At 40.7% G+C, this 21,538-nt stretch overlaps 1 protein-coding gene across 45 annotated transcripts in view; it reads left to right on the top strand.

Moving 5' to 3' along the window:
* The window catches only part of CELF2 (CUGBP Elav-like family member 2), a 789,997-nt gene that overhangs the window by 562,245 nt on the left and 206,214 nt on the right, over positions 1–21,538 (top strand). Inside the window, exon 1 of one of the 45 annotated variants that reach the window (XM_070601429.1) lies at positions 14,931–15,072. The exons of 43 other annotated variants lie outside the window; for them this stretch is intronic. In XM_070601429.1, coding sequence (XP_070457530.1) covers positions 14,948–15,072 — 125 coding nt within the window. In that variant the 5' untranslated portion in view covers positions 14,931–14,947. Of the gene's footprint in view, positions 1–14,930; positions 15,073–21,538 lie in introns of those variants that run through there. One more of the 45 variants, XM_070601428.1, reaches the window with a different exon arrangement.

The following is a 21,538-nucleotide window of genomic DNA, read 5'->3' as shown; positions in this document are numbered from 1 at the left end:
TGGCCAAAGTGGAGGTTGGCAAAGCTTTTCTCCGTGGAACCCCTTTCAAAGAGTTCAATGAAATGATTCAGACAACCACCACCTTAGATCCTAACAGTTCTGAGCATCGTTTGTAAATGAGGAGGCTGCAGGTACCCTTTCCATTGGACTCTGTGGACCTGCTCACACTCTACATTCTTAGCCCAGGATGATGATGGAGGTGACTGTCAAATCACTACATCCCTAATTTAAATCAACTGGAAACTGATGAGAATTTTATACTTGACCTTAATCTGAAGAGGTCTGAAATAAGCTTATTACTAACCAAATCTTTCTTCTCTGTCTTGCATTTCTCTAGTACTGGTTCCTTATGTCTTCAAATGCATGCCAGTCTACTAGACGTTAAAGCCAACAGTGAAATGAAGTTTTTAATCACTGGTTCAAAAAAATGTGGTCCGAGGAATACTGTTGTTCCTCACAGAATTCTCCTGATCTTGTTTTAATTTGGCAATTTTCATATTTTTCTATCTGGTGCACTTTAGAGATTTATAGTATTTCCTATAAGTACCCCAACAAAAATAGGGCTGACCTTCCCATCTATTTTGATGATTTATCTGTGGGCATTGTAGGAAAAATTAGAAGAGCAAAGAGAGAATTATTTTGTTGAACTGTTAATGTAAGAAACTTGCCTTTAAAAATGTTTATATTTCTTCCCTTTGACTATATATCCATAAAGTTCCATTTGCTTCTTAAGTGCTTTGTCTAATGTTCATATATATGAAGAAAGAACAGAAGGTTTTTTTAAAGTAAATTTCTGAGCTTGAGGGTTTAGGAGAAGAGAGATGGATGGAAGATGGAAATCTGGTCTGGGAAAATTAAAATATTCAACAAAATGACCTGCTTGGTTCTATTCCTTTAACTGAAAATGCTTGACTCCCACTATAAGAAGGTTCCACTCTACTCTGAACTCCAGAACCAGGATATTTGAAGGGGTCCAGTGTTCTGATTCAGTAGCTAGGTCTCAGGTCACCCTCACTGTCTGACTGTCTCGGACTTTATGCCTCAGTTCTGAAATCTGAGTCTTCACCTCTGTTCTTTGTGACCAGGTGCCCACATGTAGCATGTCTTGTTCTTCACTTCCTGCTTTTAGGATCCTTCTGGGTACCTGAGTTTCTATGGGGTTTTCCAATACTATGCTCACCTGCTAAGGACACCTCCTAATGGCGGGTCTCTCTCTGAGCACCTGAAAAACTCTGCTACCAGGGCCTTTCGCTGATCACCTGCAGGTCAGTGTCTCCTCCAGGCTCTGGCCTTCTGGGATATAACCCAGCCTGCTGCCAACCACGTGCCGCTCTAACACAGTAAGTCACATGAAGTTGAGTGTTGCCCTTCCGTGATTGTGCCTCAGTCGTTACACTCTAACAAGCAGTCAACACTCACCAGAGGTGCTGAGGCCTTGTCAGTGAACCCCAGGTATTCCCAGAAAAGCAAATTCAGGATTATTATTCAAAGAAAGTTGGAGTTAGTACAAGTTTGAGTTTTGTCTTTTTGACGGGTGAAGTGGATTTTATTCGCCTATATTTTAGATGGAATGGACCACATAAGCCAAGGATCAAGAAGCTGGTGAGTAGAGTGTCCTTTGCCATGGACAGAGACAGACCCTCAGAGCCATGGCCTTTCCTTTCCATGAAGGCTCAGGAGCCAGCATGCTTTTGACTCTGCTTCAGCCAAGTGCATAGACTCCTTAGCACATCTGACTCTCCCTTCTGCTCTGCCCCACTCGGCCCTGGATCGACAGGAGCTACTCATCAGCTCAAACTCCAGTGTCCTGTAGAGGAATGAGGATGCCAGCCTTTGAAAAGGAATCACAGAGGAAAGAGGGCTTAGAGGAGAAGAGAACCAAGTGGATAAGGAAGAGAATGAAAAAGGAGCTGACAAACACTGGCATCATCTTCTGTCTCTTTAGAAAGGAGACAGCATGGGCTCTGTTTTTTTTTCTGTTTCAGACAAATAATCCGTGATATGTTACAAGTATGTGTGATCAGTATGTTGTTGTCTCTGTGAAAATGATAAAGGCCCCACTTAGTCTACCTGATCTCTCTCTTCTGTAGGTGGGGACCTCCCTGTACTTCGTCAGTGAGGTTCGTTTCTGTGGACTGATGGACAGCTGACTCCACTGAGGCTAGACTCTGCATGGGGTCATGTACTAGCTGGGCAGTTGGCCAGTGGGACAGCATCCAAGTTCCCCGCACTTCTTTCGTCCCCTTAGTTTGAGTACAGTCCAGCAAGAGAATGTGTAAAATGAGGTTTGGTTTCGAATGAAGATAATGGACAGAAATGTAAATAGAGTTGTATTATCCGAAACACAAGGATGACTTCAGATGGAAGCTTGGCCAGAGAATTAGGACTGTCCTTTTAGGGGCAGTGTGACAACCCTTTCCCACAAGCCAGCCAGGACCTGCAGAGGATGTGAGCCAGTTGGAAGGAACTATTTGAAAAACCAAGGGAAGTGTGAAATGTGACTTGATGAGGAAATGAAGGTGTTCTCAGGATACCCTCACCTTTTTTAATAGCAGTATATACCATGGGCTGTTCTGCTCTTCAGTAAAAATGATTAATTGTCCCCATCCATCACGTTGTACAGTAGGGTACATCTGAGTAGCAGAGAACTTATAAAATATACTTGCAATAAGTCAGGAAAACGTTTGTATTTTTTAATAACATTTTTGAAGGAGAAAAATCTGTTTTTCAATAAATTCTGGCATGGCTTCTCTCCAGATTTTATTTCTCATTTAAAATTATCTTGGAGTCAGTTTTTTTTTTCTGTTCATTGGCTTTTTACCAGGTTTCTGCCTAAGACAAATACATCTCAGAGATGGATTAAAAAGAGGGCTAGTATGTGGACATAGAATTCCAGGTTTCCTTCTGTTTCTGCTTTTGGTTAGTAATAATAGAGTTCTACCAATGTAAGCACTGAAATTTTACTGAAATTTTGTAGTCACTGTTACTTAAGATCAGGTAAAATTATTTCTCAAGTCAACACATTTCTATATTATTGCCCCTGTATATTTGGCTTTTCTCTGTGGAATATCTTATTTCTGTTCACTGCTGGATGTAAATTACAGTCTTTATTATGAAGTGGTAGGTTGCTACCATTTTTAATGATAGAATTTGAATTTAGTATACATTGCATAGTTATCCCTGTTATTGGAAACGCCCTGTTCTTATTTTCTTAAATCACAATTTATATTAACAACGCATAATCTCCCAGGGCTGACAAGTTGGTGCTGTGGAGTATCAGCTGAGGGTGATGCTAATTGTAGAAGCTCTCCTTTTCCCTTCCTAAGAAATCAACACATTCTTCATAAGTGACAAGGGGCCTTCTTTGTGCAGGGCCAGATATGAGTTCCTACTAAATATAGGTGGAGTATACCATCTAGGAAATGAAAAAGGAACTTTTAGAAGTCCATGAAATTTGTTGTTATACCTGAAAGAAAAAGTGATACTCAACGCATCTTCCATTCTTCACACCCCAAACGCCAGTTAAACATTAAATCTAAGCCCATGGGTATAATAATGTACATGTTCCTGTCCAGAAAGAGGTCCCATAGCAATTTTATATTATGAGACATTTTTAAAGCAGGGAAGAAGTCGCCAGCATACATACAAATGTTCAAACCCACTGAACAGGTAGGTACCTTGGGGAGGCAGGAAAAGTTAACTCTCCTTCTGTGTTTGTTGTAACGGGAGGTTTCGTATACCAGCTGTCTGATTTTCTTCTCTTACTTCTGTGAAATGGAACATTTCATTCAATGAAACAAAATCCATATGAAAGTGCAGATGGCAAAAGGTCAGAACACCAGGCAAAGGACACATTTATTCCACTGAATACCTTTGGTGCTATCTAGTTAGATTCTGAGATTTGAAGATTGTTTCTAAAATATTTTGTTTCTGAATCCTGCATTTCTGTTAATTGGACACTTGGGAGATATTTAGAAGGGGAAATCAAAAGGACATTGCGATGGATGGTATGTGAAGGGTGAGAGAGAGAAGCATAAGTGATGGCTCCAGGGTTTCTTGTGGACTTGAGTGAATGACTGTGGTAGTCACCTAGAGAGCTAGGCACTGGGAGGGGACCAGGTTTGGAGGAAAGACACAGGGCAGGCGTGGGCGAAGATATGAATTGTGACTGTGTGTATGTAGGAATATCTTCAGGCGTGAGTGTGCATGAGATTGCTTCACGACTGCTCAGCTGGTAGGAGGGAGATGAGCATGCATAGGAGACAGAGGCGTAGCCCCAGAAGTGGGGAAAGTTCCAGGATCCTGTCTCCAAGACAGGAGAGCATTTCAAGGTCAGAGAAATTGACAACCTAGATGATAAAATGTGTGGTTTTTTCCACTAATTCAGGCATAGTCAGATGTTGGCAACATCATAATCTAATCCTTGTAGAAAATAACTGTGCTTTCTAAAACAGCAAGGCTTCACCCTTTCTGGCTGGCTGGTATATTTTTACCACTATGACACAACAGAAAAACTTCCAACCTCTACATACCAAGCATCATTTCTCCCTTGCCTGGTATAATTTTCCTTTAATATCATCCTGTGGGGAATGTATCTAGTTTATTGCTCCATTCTTTCTATCTTATATGGGATCATAATGATCTTCCCTTTTGTTGACAATTTGGATAATGACAGGATAAGATCATTATTGCTGAGGTATCCTGGTTTAAAGCAGTTTCCTGGGAGAAAGCATCAAACTCCTGTAATAAAGTTACAGTCCAAATTTAATAAACGTATTTTTAAAAAGTGTTCTTTCTTCCACATCGAAGTGATGGGGCCCTTTACTGAACTAATTATAATGGTGGAGCTCCTGATGGAGCTACTGTAGTTGAATAGAGTAGTGGAGACAGAAGGGTCCCCTCTCAATTTTCAAACGCATAGATGTTTCAGAGTTTCAAAGTTTGACATACTGTTGGAGTGTAATCCACTGAATTCATTGCATAAGCAGAAATAAATTCATAAAAATAGCACTTGTTGTTGACTTAAGCTTTTCACTCTGTGATCAAAATAAACCTTCAATAGGTTGCAAGACATTTTCCCCCGCAGGCCAGTTCTAAAATCATTGATTGAAAGAAGAAGGCATTAACTGATTCTTTTTGGGGGTATGAGGTAAGAAAAAATGTTAACCATCTGAGCAACTCTCAGTTCATGAAGTAACGTTACTTGCCCTATATAAACAATTTCTGCTGTAGCTGAAGATAGCACAGATGCATATTCTGTTGATTCCTTTAGCAAGTTAAGCTCTGTGTTACTGTCTGAGTCTTGTTTATACTGAGGAGTCTTCAGATTTTAAAAGACATGGGCTTCTCTTCTGGCATCAGAAGCAGATGGTGGCCTGTAACTTTTGGGGGGATGTGTATTATTTGTCCCTGAAACTCTGGGCCCATTTGTCCCCCAAGTTCATTCACCATGTGCTATGAATTATTCTAATCCTCTGTCAGATGATCAAACTCTATTATCTTCAGATAAAAAAAAAAATCTGGATTTCAGCTTCCAGGAAACAACATACAATATGTTTTGATGAGGTTTATCTCATGAACTTAACATATTTACCAGGAATAGTGAGTGATAAGAAATACTCCTCTTTTTTTTTTTTTTTTTTTGAGGAAGATTAGCCCTGAGCTAACATCTGCCACCAATCCCTCTCTTTTTGCTGAGGAAGACTGGCCCTGAGCTAATGCCTGTGCCCATCTCCCTCTACTTTATATGTGGGATGCCTGCCACAGCATGGCTTGGCAAGTGGTACGTAGGTCAGCACCCCGGATCCGAACTAGCGAACCCTGGGCCGCCGAAGCAGAACGTGCAAACTTAACTGCTGTGCCACCAGTCCTGCCTAAGAAATACTCTTGAACTAGGAAAAAAATTCTTAAAGCACTAAGGAAGAAAAATTAGTAAAAACAAGTTACAGTTCCGTTTCTTATAATGTTCTTTGGAGCTGATAAGGATGGGAGTCTTCTGGGGAAAATGATGGGCTGTTCAGAGCTTTAGCATCCCTGTGTGTAGTTTGTGTGTAGACTGACTCTCTAGCATGTGACGGGCACAGGTGACTTGGTGAGGAATGAGGAATGCGGAAGGTGGAGTGGACTGCCCATTACAGTTTTATAATCACCTTCTCTGAAGATCCACAAAGGATCAACACCCTGGTTCAACTGAGATGTAGTTGGCCAAGAGTCGTCTTTCCAACCCCCTGATTTCGTAATTAGCAAAATTAAGACAGTAATCCAAATCCATATCCAGTTGGGTTGTGGGATGGGAAGTAAAAATCTTAAAGTCTGGATGAATCAAGATATCTTCAAATTTCCAGTGAGTGAAAAATAAAAATCCTCCTTTTTACATTCTACATTAGTGATTCAGGGCACAGATTCTGGAGCCAGAGTGTCTGGATTTGAATGTGGCTCTGCAACTCCTAGATACGACCTTGAATTAGTTACTTCACTTCTTGGGGCTCAGTTTCTTCATCAGTAAAATGGAAACATTGAATACTTGTGTCCCTCCTGGCATCTCAGAGAGGCATGAAGTGAGATATTATGTGTCTGTAAAACTGTGCAGTAGTTCCTGGCGCGGAGTAAGAAGTGTGAGCGCCGTCGCTACTGTCTTTCAGGATGGGTTAGCCATGACTTCATTTACCTCCATGTGTCCATCACCTAATTCATCTTCTCCTCCCCTCGGCCCACTCTATATGTTCTCCTCTTCCCCTCTCCCTGCTCACTCTCCAGCTCCTGCTGTTCTTCAAACACCAAAGGCCCATCTCTGTCCTGGGGCCTTTGCACGTGCTCTTCCCCAGATATCCACCTAGCTTGGAGGCTCACTCACTTGATTTGGATTTCTACTCCAGTGTTAGGTTATTGACTTGACTGCTCTCTACAGTATTCCACCCAGTCGCACTCTAGCTCCCAGCCTTTTTCAGGTTTCTTCATAGCTCTTACCATTCCCTGAATATAGTATGTTGTTCACTTACAGATTCTTTTTAATGGGGAAAAAAGTCAAAACAAAGCATATACAAGTATTGCCTTAACTGTGTTGGTTAGAACATTGTTACTGGGTACCAGGGCTTTGTATTTTGAGGAATTGATGTAAGATCCTTGTCAATCCCATAGGTACCCCTTATCACATAATTTTGAGATGGTACTAGGCACTTTAAAGACAGACTTAAGTGAAAAAGAGCATATAAACTCAGAACTTAGTCATCTTGGCACTTACAATATTGATCTTAGACTGTAAGCATTACCATAAGCATAACTGTGGGACAGGGACAAGGACCCAGCATCCTCAGAGCATTTGAAGTTGATGTTTTAAGCAAGGATGAGAAAATTAATATAAATTAAATAATGAACGGAGCCAACGTCATTGCTTGTGTTTATGTCATCTTGACGGAAGGAGACCAGACCTGAGCAGGAACTGGCAGCTACAGTTACAGGTGTATGTACTTTGAAGGGGGGACTGGCCCTTGAGCGTCGTGACTGTCCAACGTGCAGACGTCTTCTCAGTTCAGGCTTCCTCTAAACTCCCTTCAGAAAGGTTGTTATGGAACCTTATCTGCCTGAACGTCTTCCTAACCCAGGAGAACTGGAATACTTGCCTTTCACTGACCCATTTCTTTGCTAGTTCTGGTGCGTTCCAGAGGGACTAAGCCCTTCCCGATGTCCCACTTGAAATGGGCTTATGCCGTTGTAAGCTAAGACTCACATCATCTCCGTTAGTGACTTGCTCCGTTACAATGACCTGTTTCCTCTGCGGCTCAGGGCTGAATAGCAAAGTGTCCCTCCTGGCAAGGAATGAGTGGCAGCTGTGGCAGCGTCACCCACCCAGACGTCCACAAAGGCCTGGCAGGCAGTGCAAGCCGGGGAGCAGGACACACACCTGCCCTAGGAGGGCAGCTCTGCAGTTCCAAGCGAAACTGGCATGGGGCCCATTGTCTTAGATTTTTCCAATTTTCCAGGAGAACCAGGAATCTAGACTTAAAGTGAAACCTAAGAGCCGGCCCTGTGGCTGAGTGGTTAGGTTCCCAAGCTCCGCTTTGATGGCCCAGGGTTTAGGATCCTGGGTGCGGACATGGCACCGCTCAACGGGCCACGCTGAGGCAGTGTCCCACATGCCACAACTGGATGGACCCCCAACTGGAATATGCAACTATGTACTGGGGGGATATGGGGAGAAAAAGCTGGGGGGGGGGGGGGGCGAAAAGAAGATTGGCAACAGTTGTTAGCTTAGGTGCCAATCTTTATTAAAAAACACAACCAGAAACCTAAATATTGGCAGCTAATTCAATAACCTTTGTCTAAGCTGGATTCGACCCATGGTCTCCCAGCTTGTGACCTTTGTTCTTGAAAACAGACTTCACTTTATCCATTGTTCACTCAAACAAAAGGCATTCCAGGTCATCATGCTCCTCCTAGGGTAAGGAAAGGTGGTTTGGGATACGAAAAAAAAAAATATATATATATATGTGTATATATATGTATATATATATATACATACACATGTATACATACACTTCTGAGCTTCTAGGAATCTTCTCCCACCCACCAAAGCCACCTTCACTTTTTTGAGCATAGTCTTCTGGATGTGGGAACTTAGGCACCTAGCCTCTCAGAAATTAGAGGAATCTCAGCACGTCCATCGTAGGGCTAGTTTTAGTTTGAATCTCTACCTACTACCATCTCAAGTATTTGATAAACACTTATTGACTGAATGCCATACTATATTTTAACCAAACATGTATTTCTAGAAATTTCTTCATGTGTCCTCTTTTCAAGTCTTTCAGTCTAGTGTTTTGGCTTCTTATCCCTTGATGCTGTCCATGTTCCAGTTTTCAAAAGAAGCGAGCAAGACAGCCTGCAGTGGGCTTTCGTCTCGTTCCTCTCCCTCCTCTCTCTTCCCCGTTTAGGTGCCCAGAGGTGGCTCATAGAGTCATTCTCCTCGTTTGTGGCACGTCACCATCATCAGGCCAGGCAAGGGTCCTCTCATTTCATTTTGTCTGCCCCCTCAGCCCTATCCCAATTGCCATTCCCCTCAGAGAGCATCACTGTAATGCGTTTAATGTTGCTTTAGATGTATATGTGAAATAGATTGAAAAGTACTTATTTGCAGAATGAATTGTATAATCTGCATAAATGGTGTTATAGATTCTGATTCCATTTTTTTCCTCCAGTCATTGCTGCTTTTAGAGCTACATATATTGCTGGATGTGCACCTTATTCCTTGCTTCTGGCTGCCCTGTGGTGTACCAGCATCTAAATCCTCCACACTTTATTCATTCATTCCCCTATTAATGGTCACCCTAAGCTGCCTCTAATTCCTAGATATTCCGAACAGTGCTGTGATGAACATACCTGTCTTCCTCTGGCTTTGTGGGCGAGTTTCTGTGGATTATCATCTCAGGGTCGTGGGGCATGAGCACACTGCATTTCACAGGGACAGAGATCGCTTTCCAGAATGGCGGGACCTGTTCCTCCTCCCGGCAGCTGCCAACGAGCCTTGCTCTTTGCCCACGCCTCCACGTGGCACTGTTTGTCTTTCTCCTTCTAATCTGATAGCTGTATCATTGTCATTTTAATTTGCATTTCTCTGATTACTAGTGAGATTGAACTTCTCTTTGTGCTTCTAAGCCATTTGGGTTTTTCCTTCTCTGAATTGCCTGTTCATATTTTATGCACATTTTCCCACTGGGTTTCTTATCTTTTTTCTTGTTGAGCTCTTGTATGGTCTGGATATTAATCCTTTTGTTCACTTTTTAGAGATGGCAAATATCTTCTGTCAGTTTTGTCTGTGGTATCCTTTGTTGTAGGCAGATCCATCAATGTAGTCCCTTATGACTTAAAAAAAAAAAAATCATGTTTAAGAAATCGTTCCTGGGCTGGCCCGGTGGTGCAGCGGTTAAGTTCTCACGTTCCACTTCTCAGCGGTCCAGGGTTCGCTGGTTCGGATCCCAGGTGCGGACATGGCACTGCTTGGCAAAAAGCCATGCTGTGGTAGGCATCCCACATATAATGTAGAGGAAGATGGACATGGATGTTAGCTCAGGGCCAGTCTTCCTCAGCAAAAAGAGGAGGATTGCCAATGGTTAGCTCAGGGCTAATCTTCCTCAAAAAAAAGAAAAAAGAAATCCTTCTTTATCCCAAGCTCTTAGGAATATTTTCCAGTAGAGATTTCTGTTGGGTTCGTAGTTGTACTTCATATCTAGACCCTTACAGCATTTGGAAGGGAGATTTTTGGGGGAATTTGTTTTGTTTTTATGGGGATGAGCTATAGATTCAACATTTTCTCTATGGTAAGCTAGTTTTTACAGTACCATCCCCTAAAGAACCCATCTATTCCTCACTAATTGGTGTTGCTCCCTCTATCATATAACCAGTTGCCACATACCCACTATCTGTTTAGGACTCTGATCCCATTTCTGGAACAGCAAACAGACTTGGGCATCCTAGGTACCAGGAACTCTAGAACCTCCTGCACCTGGGGAATGGACTCGAGGAGTTTCTGTCCAGAAGTTTAAAGCTGAAGGGGCCTTTAAATAAAATCTACTTCGTGCTCTCATTTTTACACCAAAAGTCTGAAATATAGTGAGATCAAAGTGCTCAGAGTCACACGCCAGTGGCAGCTGTAGGATTGTGACCAGGTTGGCTCCAGTGCAGCCCGGTCTTCTCTCAGCTACCCCTCTTTGCTCTCTAGGGGCCAAGCAGGATGGGTTTCAGGCCTCACCTTCTGCTTCTGCCTGTCACAGTTTTGTGGGTTTCTAGTGACTCCATTTAGTGATCGCCTTGTTTGCTATTTAGGCTGGTTATTTTCCTTAACTACTGGGTGCAGGTGTATTGTATTTTTCTGTCCTGTCTTTTCCTCTCTTTCCTTCCTTCCTTTTGTAGCAAAGGGGAATTTATTGTTACCAGTCTAGGAAGCAGGTGGTTGTTGAGCCAGGCTGGGGAGCAAAGATGACAGGAATGGCCTGTGGATGTTTTGTATTTTAATAAATGAACTTTCCTGGGACATATAACTGCTAGTCCTTCCTTGAAGCAGTGTGTCTTTTTTTTGAATTGAGGTCACATTGGTTTATAATATTGTATAGATTTCGGATGTACATCATTATATTTTGCCTTCTGTGTTGATTACATTGTGCTCACTGCCAAAAGTCTACTTGCCATCCATTAGTATACATTTGTGCCCCTTTACCCCTTTCGCCCTCCCCCCACCCCACTTCCCCTCTGGTAACCACCAATCTGTTCTCCATATCTATGTGTTTGTTTATCTTGACATATGAGTGGAATCATATAGTATTTGACTTTCTCCATCTGACTTATTTCGTTCATCCTTGTTCTTGCAAATGGCAAGATTTCATATTTTTCATGGCTGGGTAGTATTCCATTGTGTGTGTGCATCTCTCTCTCTGTACACACATACACACATACACATACACCCTCTTTACCCATTCATCCATCTATGAACACTCAGGTTGTTTCCAAGTCTTGGCTACTGCAAATAATGCTGCAGTGAACATAGGGGTGCATATATCTTTTTGAATTAGTGTTTTCATGTTCTTTGTATGAATAACCAGAAGTGGAAAAACTGGATAATATGGTATTTCTATTTTTAATTTATTGAGGGATCGCCATACTGTTTTCCATAATGGCTGCACCAGTTTACATTCCAACCAACAATGTACAGTGGTTCCCTTTTCTCCACATCCTTGCCAACACTTATTTCTTGTCTTTTTAATAATAGCCATCCTGACAAGCATGAGGCAATATCTCATTGTGGTTTTGATTTGCATTTCTGTAATAATTTGTGATGCATTATATCTTTAGATGCATTACAAAGATATGTTTCTCTGTGTGAGAATCTGTCTCTTTCCGTCTCTAGCTTTTTTCTTTCTCTCTCTCATTGAGTGGAACAGAAAAAAAATGTTCTGGAACAGAAAGAGTTGTATTTTAAGAAGCCGTTCCACCCCTTAAACTTTTCCCCGTCTTCCAAGTCTGGACCAAATCTTGCCTAGGCTCCTGCACTATTGCTTTGCTTGGTCTAGACACTGCTAGGTTACACCTATTTTAATTCATGAAGTAGAACCAGAGGAATTTTAACCGGAGGTGCATCCCCAAGCAGAGAATCAGATGAGAGGGAAGGAGGAAGGCTGGGTGACTTGTGTTTGCTGTTCAGTGAGGAAAGAGGGCAGTAAAGCAGCCAGTGAGATCTGGACGGTGTTCCCTGAGGTCACTGGCATTCTCCGCAGCGCACCATCAAAGGGCCACTTCTTCCAGAATACCATAGGCAAACGTCCCAAAGGGAGAGTCTCATCTAATGCCGTTTCTACTCACGTCTAGAATGCACAAGCCTGACCTTAACCGCCTCATCATGTGACGCCTGAGTTTGGACACCTTGACCACCATTAACAAGGCAAGGCTGAAGGCCTTTGGGAATGCAGCACAACAATGCACGTTTTACCATATCCTTGTTTTCAAAACTGCGTAACTGCGTGGATGTGTGGCAGGTGTGTTGGGAGAGGGGCTGGCAGATTGGAAGATAATCAGCTCGGCCTCTCCCCACGCTGCAGACCATTTGGATAGGATGTGCTCTTCAGTCTTTTCCATTCTGTTGTCTGCCTCTGAAATGGGAGCTGTCATTTGGAAGTGATTTGAAAACCTTTGATGAAATCATAATATGTAATGTTTATTAATGGAGAGATTTTTTTTTTCCCCGCTCAGGGACTCAAAAACCCTGTGGGCCTCCTAATGTTAATCTTCGTCTTTCTGCTGGGTGTTTTATTTTTTAAATTTCCATGTTAAAGATGGGCAAAATGAGCAAAAAAAGGTGTTAACCAACGTACCTATCAGCTGGCTGCTAGGTGCTCTAGTTACATCTGAAAAGAAGGTAACCACAGGGACTGGGTGCTGTGTTCTGAAGTTTTTCTTAATGACCCACGTTTCTCAGTGTAGTTAAGACTGATTCATAAGAAGAGTAAGCTTAGTTTCTTTTTGATCCACATTCGATGAAATCTGCCTCATAAACTCAGAAATGTTTTCTTCCCAGCAAAGCCTAACAGAGTTGTAGGGAAAAGCTATTTTCAATTATGAAGAGGATTTATTTTTCTCTTTCTTTAAATGGGAAACTGTTCTTGGTTTATGGATTGAAGAGAGTTCTAATGCTGGTCTGTGTGATGGAAAGCGTTCTCTCTCTCACTAAGCATCTTGCCCTTATGTCATAGAGGTTATGGATGAAAAATGATTGAAATCGTATGAATGAATCTTCCTGTGCTGTGTCTGTAGTGCAGGCAAAATGCCTTGTCTTTATGGTGGATACGTTGAAACTCGGTGTATTTCCGCGAGCAATTGGAGAACACATCAATGCCTCAGATAGTGACGCATTTTGGAAAGAGACTTCTCATGTAAAGCAGTGGAAGTTGCATCTTAGGGATTTGGTTGGCTTATAATAATCAAATATTTTGGGTAGGAGAGACCAATCCTCTGACAAGAAGAGTCAGTGCATCCTGTGTGGTAGGGTGGCTTTTGAAAGGCAAATACTTAAGTATTTTGAGGACACCCTAGGGTACCTTTTTTTAAGTCTACTTGCTCATTTCTTGTGTCCATTTTTGGCTTTCAAGGGGACCACTTCCGTATTTTTACCTTTAAATATACGTGGAATACTAAAGCCGAATTTTGGAAAAGTCTTGTATTCTGAGCTGATGCTCTTCTATGTACGCGTTTTTATTGGATGCTCGTGTCTTTTCGAGAAAATCTCGCTTTGTAGGCTCTTCCATGTTACTCTTCATCTCAGCCATGGGGATAGTAAGCTTTTTAGTTTCCTTACGATGTGTCACAGGAAGTGGAAAGCATCAGCAAGAGATCATTAACTAGGAATGCATATAAAATTTGAGATTATGGGTTATTTGATATGGGAAAGAGAATTAGAAGCTGCAGGAGTTGAAGAAAGATGAGGCCAAATGGATAGTCCTAATGAAGTATACACACACACACACACACACATAATACAAATACATATGTGTGTTTGTATTCCTAACTCTAATTTTATACACAAACACACACACACACGTTTAAGTGAGAAGGACTAAAGCTATCAGTTGAGCTAGTACTTGTTATCAGCTTTCCAACTGGTAATGGAAGTGAAGGATTCAAAATTGGCTGTATTTATGGCTTTTTGATTATTTATATATTTTTTTAATAGCAAAGGAGGAAATAAGTATGATGGATAGCCAGAGAGATGCCTTTATGTTTATTTAAGGAAAAGGAATTCAAGTGGCAATAATCTATGGACAACAATATTTATTTGGGCGAAAGAAATAGTAATAATCAATTTTAATGTAGGCATCTGTTAGGCAAGCGAAGTGTGGACAACAAAAATGATTTATAGACAAAGATATGGCAAGTGAACATGAAATTATAATGGAAGATGATTTTGAAACCGAGTCATAATGAGTAAAAGCATTGCATTTCCACACATGTAGCCCATATCTGAAGTCTGTGCCCCGACTTCAAAAATACTTTTATTGTCTTACTACAGGGACTTGGAAAGCCAGTGAACAGGGAAATGCAATTTTCAATTGCTCAGTAAATCAATAGCTTCTTATTTTAAAATATAGATGTCTTTAACTTCAAGTCTAACCTGGAGGCCATGTGATTCTTGTCAAGGTAATGTGAGCACTTTATGTTTCTAGGAAATGTTTCCAAAAGGAAAATCAAGATTCTGTTTCACTCACTGTTAAAATGGCCTTTTTAGGTGTTTTAAATTCATTGAGCATACTGTCATCAGCATCATCATCACTATTAATATAATTATCATCACCACTAGATGGTGCATGGGGAATTAGGGGCACTGAATATTATAGGACTCATTCTTCTGTATGCTATCACTAATTGGCTGTTAAGGGAATATAGAAACGAATCAGAAGGTGGAGGAAAGGCAATGATAACGTTCCGTGGACTCTTCTCATTAATTAAAATCATGCTGAAGATTGAGGGGTGGAGTTGGGCATGGTGGGAGAGGCGGTCTTCCATATTTGCGCCTGTAAATATACGCGGAATACTAAGGTAGGGAAATGATGTTTAGATGTTATAAATGTCCTGTATCAGAAGTGGGTATGTATTAAATCAGAGTTGAAAAGGGCCTCTGCTGTTCTGGTGCAGCTGGGTTCTTGAGAATCCCTTATTAAACACCACAGTCTGTCTTGACTTTGGTTCCCAGCCTGCCCCCATGTGCAGAGTTGCCTGAGTTGGGGTCCTGGCTTGTCCCCTCCGTGCCGCTGACCCAGGAATTAAGGCACAGATTCAAGGTTCTGGCTTTGACAGGTGTCATTTTCCACTACCGTAACTTCTTGATTTCTTCTTTCTTCTGGTGATTTTGATAGACTTTCGGGAGTCTCTGCTGTCAGAAAATGTGCTGGCTTCTGGTTTCATTTATAACGTCTTGTGTCTGGCTTCCTCTAGACTGAAAATGTAAGTGGGAGGAATTATAGATAGTTCAATTAAAATAATAATTGGGCAAAAACAGCCCATAACAAATCCAATTCTGGGAAATGCTTCTATGCTTTGGTTATTAGGTTCCTCCCTATTTCTCCTGCTTAATTTTTTAAAATGTGATATAATAGCTCAATTAAGTATTCCCCATTTCTCACTTGTCTTTTTAGTCCTAGTGCCCAGCAAAGGGTCTGGCTTTCAGAACATCTTGAGAGTAAAAAACAGTAAATGAAATGAGAGTGAATAATGATCTGAAAGACCTTTAAAAATGCCTTGAGGGGCCGGCCCCCTGGCCGTGTGGTTAAGTTCACGCGCTCCACTTCGGGGGCCCAGGGTTTCACTGGTTCAGATCCTGGGCGCGGACATGGCACCGCTCATCACGCCATGCTGAGGCGGCGTCCCACATAGCACAACCAGAGGCACTCACAACAAGAATATACAGCTATGTACCAGGAGGCTTTGGGAAGAAGAAGAAGGGGAAAAAGAGGAAAAAAGATTGGCAACAGTTGTTAACTCAGGTGCCAATCTTTAAAAATAAAACAGCCTTGAACACGAAAGTAATGATTTCTTAATATCCACAAGCATAATAGGCCAGTAGTATTTATGTAAGATACCAGGATAAAATAAGTGTCAAGGAGTTAATGAGAAAAACTGATGGTATCAATAAATATGTAGCATATTGAAGAAAATTTGACAGTTTTAGATGTTATATCAAATCTTTTGATAACACCGAATTTGGGTTGGTCACAGGTCACTTAGTGGCTATTTAAAACTTGCGAACACTCTTACTTAGCTATACAGTCATAAAGTCGTAATCAAAAGAGAACTTGAAGTTAAGCCTCATGGGTAGAATTTCATCACAAACACTGCTCTTAGTGTGATGTTGAGTGGGTGGATGATAGTGGTGGGTTTTGAAAAAAAAAATTTTTCTATTAAGTGATTGTCTAGTTGTGATAGGTTGGCACAGGCCCTTTAATTCTTTGGACTTCAGCAATTTAAATGTATCCTAAAGTCTTAGACCTCACGAAGATGTCCGGAAAGACTCTTACTTTGACTCAACACCCACAGCAGAAAATGCAATCACCTGAGTATAATGCGTGTAATTTTAAGCTCTGATTAGCTAAAACACACAAACAACACATCAAAATTGTTTTGTTTTTTTTAAGGTCACCAGTTTAGTAGATAACTAACTTTCCATATTTCTGTCCATTTTATATCACCACTGGGTTTCCAACATGCAGCATATGGCTTCTGGCATACAGTGGGGGCTTAATAAACATTTTTGAATGGATGAATCCAAATTCTACACATAGAGAATAAAATCAGCCCTATGTAAATGTGTGATCTACTTGTTGCCAATTGTCCAATATGCAGATTAACCACATGGCTATCTGGAGGTCAGGAAGATGTATATATACAAAAATTCAGTTTTTCTGGGGCTTCATTTTGATTTGTGACATTAATTCAGATAGAGTCATAAAGTGCATACTAATGGATTTTTAATGGGTTAAAAGGATGTATGTCTTATTCAGCTTTTTATATCCAGCCCAGCAGCTGCATAGACCCTGATAATACAGGCATTTAACATATTTTTGTTGGGTTGTTGAAAAGGGGAAAGGGAGAACGTATTGGGTCATTAAGAATCCTTGCCCTTTCTTGAATGGAAAAGAAAGGGCTTGCTTGTAGTAGGAGGGGGCTGCATTTGTGAGCATAGGGATCCATTATCCATATCTGCTGAAGGGCTGTCAGATAGGAAGTAAATTTAGAGACCTACTTGTCCCTTTGGCTATTCATCACTGTTGATTGGCTCCAGTGGCAGGCAGCGGTATTTTTAGCGAAGCGAATGATGTGGAATTTCTTCATGTACAGAACATTAGCTGATCCCATTACTCAAAACTACTCAAAAAGTCATAGCTGACACTTGACTGAGCTGCAGAGGAAAAACAATAGACCTAAGAAACAAAATACTGACATGTGTGATGAAAATATAGGTAGATTCAAGTTACTCATCACCACTGGTAATCCAGTTTGGTGCTGCTAGTTGCCAGTGGTATTAAAAATATAATTTTCATAGAAATCAATTTTATGTGCGTATCTTAGCTCTGTCGTAGAGTAAAAAATAGGTTGATTTTTCACATCTTGTACCACCCCCCCTTTGAAATATATCTGACATTTATGCTTTGACGATTGATATGTAAAGACAAAGCATGAAGGACGTTTCCTCCTCTAGCAGCCAGCGTGGTGCTAGGACATCCTGGTTTCCAAATGATAACTGCAGGAAAATAGCAAATAATTTTTTAAGTGGCCATAATCCTGAGGGATGGCATTAGTAATTTCTAAGATAAAATCCTTTTAATAAATAAACTAATGTATTTGAATGGCTTCTCTGCAAGAACTCTGGACCACGGAAATTTAAAGGTCATCCTTCGGGAGATCAAAAGACCAATTGGTAGGCAATTTTAACTAGCAGTAGATGACCAGGTCTTAGTCAAAGTAGATTCTCTCCAGCACTCTATTCTTTGAGTTAGTTTTTGAGACCTAAAGATCTTTAAGATCCGGAGATTCCTCTGATGAGTCTGTTAAGCTTGTTCAAGAAGAATTCTGTGTTTATTTGCAGATGTACCCTTATGTGTTAGGGCTAAACCAGAACTGACCAGCAGGACTGTAGGTCTCAAGCCATGATGTCCTAGTGCTACAGGTAGGATTGGTGACTATTTAAGCCAAACTCAAGGTTTCTTTCTTGGATCAACCCATCTAATTATTTGGTAAAATCAGACAGTGGTTTTTCAGGCTATGGCGAGGAGAGTTAACCTGGTAAGTGAGAGGAATAGGTTGGATGTTAAATAGTGATAGCTTTGCTTTTTAAAATTGGTAAGGAAGGAGACAGAAGAGAGGTCGTCCTGTAGGTCATGTGGTAAAGGAAAAGTATCAGGCTTAGTCCAAAGAAACTTTTAACAACATACCAGTGAGGTGATGCCTGTTTATTAAAAATCCATCGGTAAGTTATTCATGCCAGTTGGAGAATAACACTCAAAATCATAGTAGAATAATTTATTCATTCATTTAACCAGTGCTTATTCAGCACTTATTATCTGGCAGATGTTATTCTAAATGCTTTCCAAATATTAATTCATTTGGTCTGCGTAGTTGTCACGAGGTGGGTTCTGTTATCACCCTCATTTTAAAGATAAGGAAAATGGGGCACAGAGAGTTAAGAAACGTGTCTAGGATCACACAGCCAGTAATGGCAGAACTAGGATTTGAAGCTGGGTGGTCTGACTCAAGACTCTGTGCTCGATCCAGTAGGCTGTGCTCCTGACCCGTCGTGCAGGGTATGCTCTGTAAGTCATATTGACAAGCAGTGACAGAGAGACCCTCTAACCTCACGTATTTTATTCCTTATATCATATCTCTCCACTTACATCTTTTATGAAGACCATTAAGAGGTTTTGTTGAATGCCAAGTGTGCTGGTTTAGAAGTCCTATCTTTGAATTCTGATATTTACCAGCTGTGTGGCTTTGGAATAGTCACTCTTCTGAGTCACTTTCACTTGCCAGATGGGTATAATGATATAAATCCTATTGCTATCACAAAAGTCAAAATGTTTTGTGAAATGTTAAGCACCACAGAAATTGGTTAGGCATCATTCAGCAAGACCAGTGGTCCTCCAATGACGAGAGCACCCAAGGGGGCCTCGCTGTCTTCCTGCGTCTCCAGCTTTCCTGTTACTCCCTGCGGGTGCTCTGGGGACCACCTCCAGACCTCGATCTGATTCTGAGGGGTTTATATTTAACTATTTAATATTTATGATAAAGACAAAGACCATGGATGTGATGGTATCTTGACATGAACATGATCCTTGTTCACATTAAAATGGAGAACAAAGTCTCCATTCTAGGTGATAACACATTCACCCAAATATTTTTTAAATGTTTGACTCTGCAGAGAGGGTGCAGTGGCTCTGTCACTGACCCCAAGTGATGCGATACTGAACTTCCAAAGCATCAGGCTTAGGTTGAACAGTATTCATCTTCGCTTCTGTTTCTGATCTTGTAAAAGCTAACTCATGCATGCACAACATGATAGGCTGTGTCATGCCTCACAGCCTTTTTCTGTGCTGTCCTTTTATACATTTTTTATAAGGCAGAATATATTCAAAGCATTCTGCCTCAAAAGGCATTTTGTTCTAATGGCTGTATAGAAATGTTTACTCTCTCTGCTTCTATGTTTTTAAAAAACAAAAGGGTAATCAGAAGCATTTAATTGTCTTAGATGCTCTACAAATAGTAATTAAAAGCTACTTTTTTTTCGGTTTTGCAGAAGTGCAAGCGTGTCTCTGAATTAAATAAGGCCCTGTGTCAAGCCTGGTTTGCACAGCAGAGGTGATATATTTTAGTAGTGCCTAAAGTGAGGGCTCATTGTCCGAAGCATGATCAGTAAACCCCATTCAAATGTGTGTTTATTCTTTATCCCTGTTCTCAATGGTCCTAATCCAAGGTACAGTGTAGTGTTTCCAGGATGTCACCTCTTCTTGATTCTTGTTTTCATCGTTAACTGGTATGCTCAAAAGCCATATTCATACCTTCCTTCCAAAATTCAAAATTTTGAGTAACAATACTCAAAGATATGTCATCCTGTTAAAAGATTAATGTATTCAATAAGTAGTGTATAATGTCCCCATTTCATAGAAAAACTGAGGCAAAAGTGGCCTCAAATTTTGGCATAAGGTTATAACTAGTCGGTGGAAAAGCTGCAGTTACTAACTTTTGGGTTCTTGGCCTTCGATTTTCCCCACCAGTTCAAAAGCCTCTCATTTGTACGTCCTAAAGAAATGTTAAACCAGGTAAATGCCTTGGCTCATCCTGTTGAAGGATGAAAAAATCAGAAGTCTGTAGTGTTATTTTACAGCTCAGAAGTCACTTCTCTTGTCCTTGAATCATTTGAGCAAGAGACAAGGAGGTCAGCAAACCCCGATTCTATTTTGGTCCTGACCAATGACTGGTTGTTTGACCTTTCACAAGTCACTTAACTCCTCTGTCACTCTCTGTGAAATGAGGATGGAGCAGCTCTGGTCTCCTGCCTGTCGCAGAGGGTGACTTCATAAGGAAAGGTGAATGGAGATGCTCAGACAGAATAGAATGCTGAAGGCACTTTGCCAAGCACCATTCGGTTGACCAGCTACATAAATGAGGCTGAAACTAGATGGGGACTAATGGTTTTTCAATAAAAATATGCGCCAGAATGGCGGTGTAACCTCAACACCTTCTGTCTCCCTGTATTAATAAAGGTGTGATGGTCCACAGGTATGATTTTTTTTTCCCTGAAACTTGAGATATCTTGCGTAAACTTGAGCAGATAAATTTCAGAGGATTTTATAAAATAGACCAATAAATTGAGTTGGTGAAATTCAGTAGACATGCTTCCTAAAAGTCAGATTTTATTTTACTATCATCCATCTTTCTTGAGGAACAATCGATGTCAACCAACTGCCTCAGAGCTCAAGCTAGGAAATTTCCTATGATTCAGGATAGCATATATAATTTCTTGAGAACGCATGTGACAAACACTCTCTTCGTGGGCCCTTTCATAGCGTTTTTTAAAAAAAATTTTTAAGAGAAAAAAATTCTATTGTAACACCAATCAAATTTATGGTTCCCTCTAACATAGTCTCACCATTAATACCTTATTCTATCAATTTCAGAAGAAATGTCTTGTTCAGAAATATCATGTTTGTTCTATAAATCTTTAGTTTCTTTTTATTGACAAAATTAAAATAATATTTAAAAATCTTTTATAAGTTATATTTTAAAATTCAAAACCCCAGTAAGGAATGAGGAAGGGTACAGATAGGCTTTTCACAGAAAAAGAAATACTAATTGCTAATATACACATGAAAAGACCTTCAGCCTCACTCTATAATGATCAAAGGAACTAGAACATTCTGTCAAGAAGATGGCTATATCTGGGTTCAAATTCTGATCAGCCTCCTACTTACTTGGCTGTTGGATTTTTTTCCCTCCTCTTTTTTGTTTATTAAGG

The sequence above is a fragment of the Equus przewalskii genome, chromosome 30 (genome assembly GCF_037783145.1).
Source record: "Equus przewalskii isolate Varuska chromosome 30, EquPr2, whole genome shotgun sequence".
Classification (NCBI taxonomy): Eukaryota; Metazoa; Chordata; class Mammalia; order Perissodactyla; family Equidae; genus Equus; species Equus przewalskii.
This window is presented reverse-complemented; position numbering and strand designations above follow the sequence as displayed.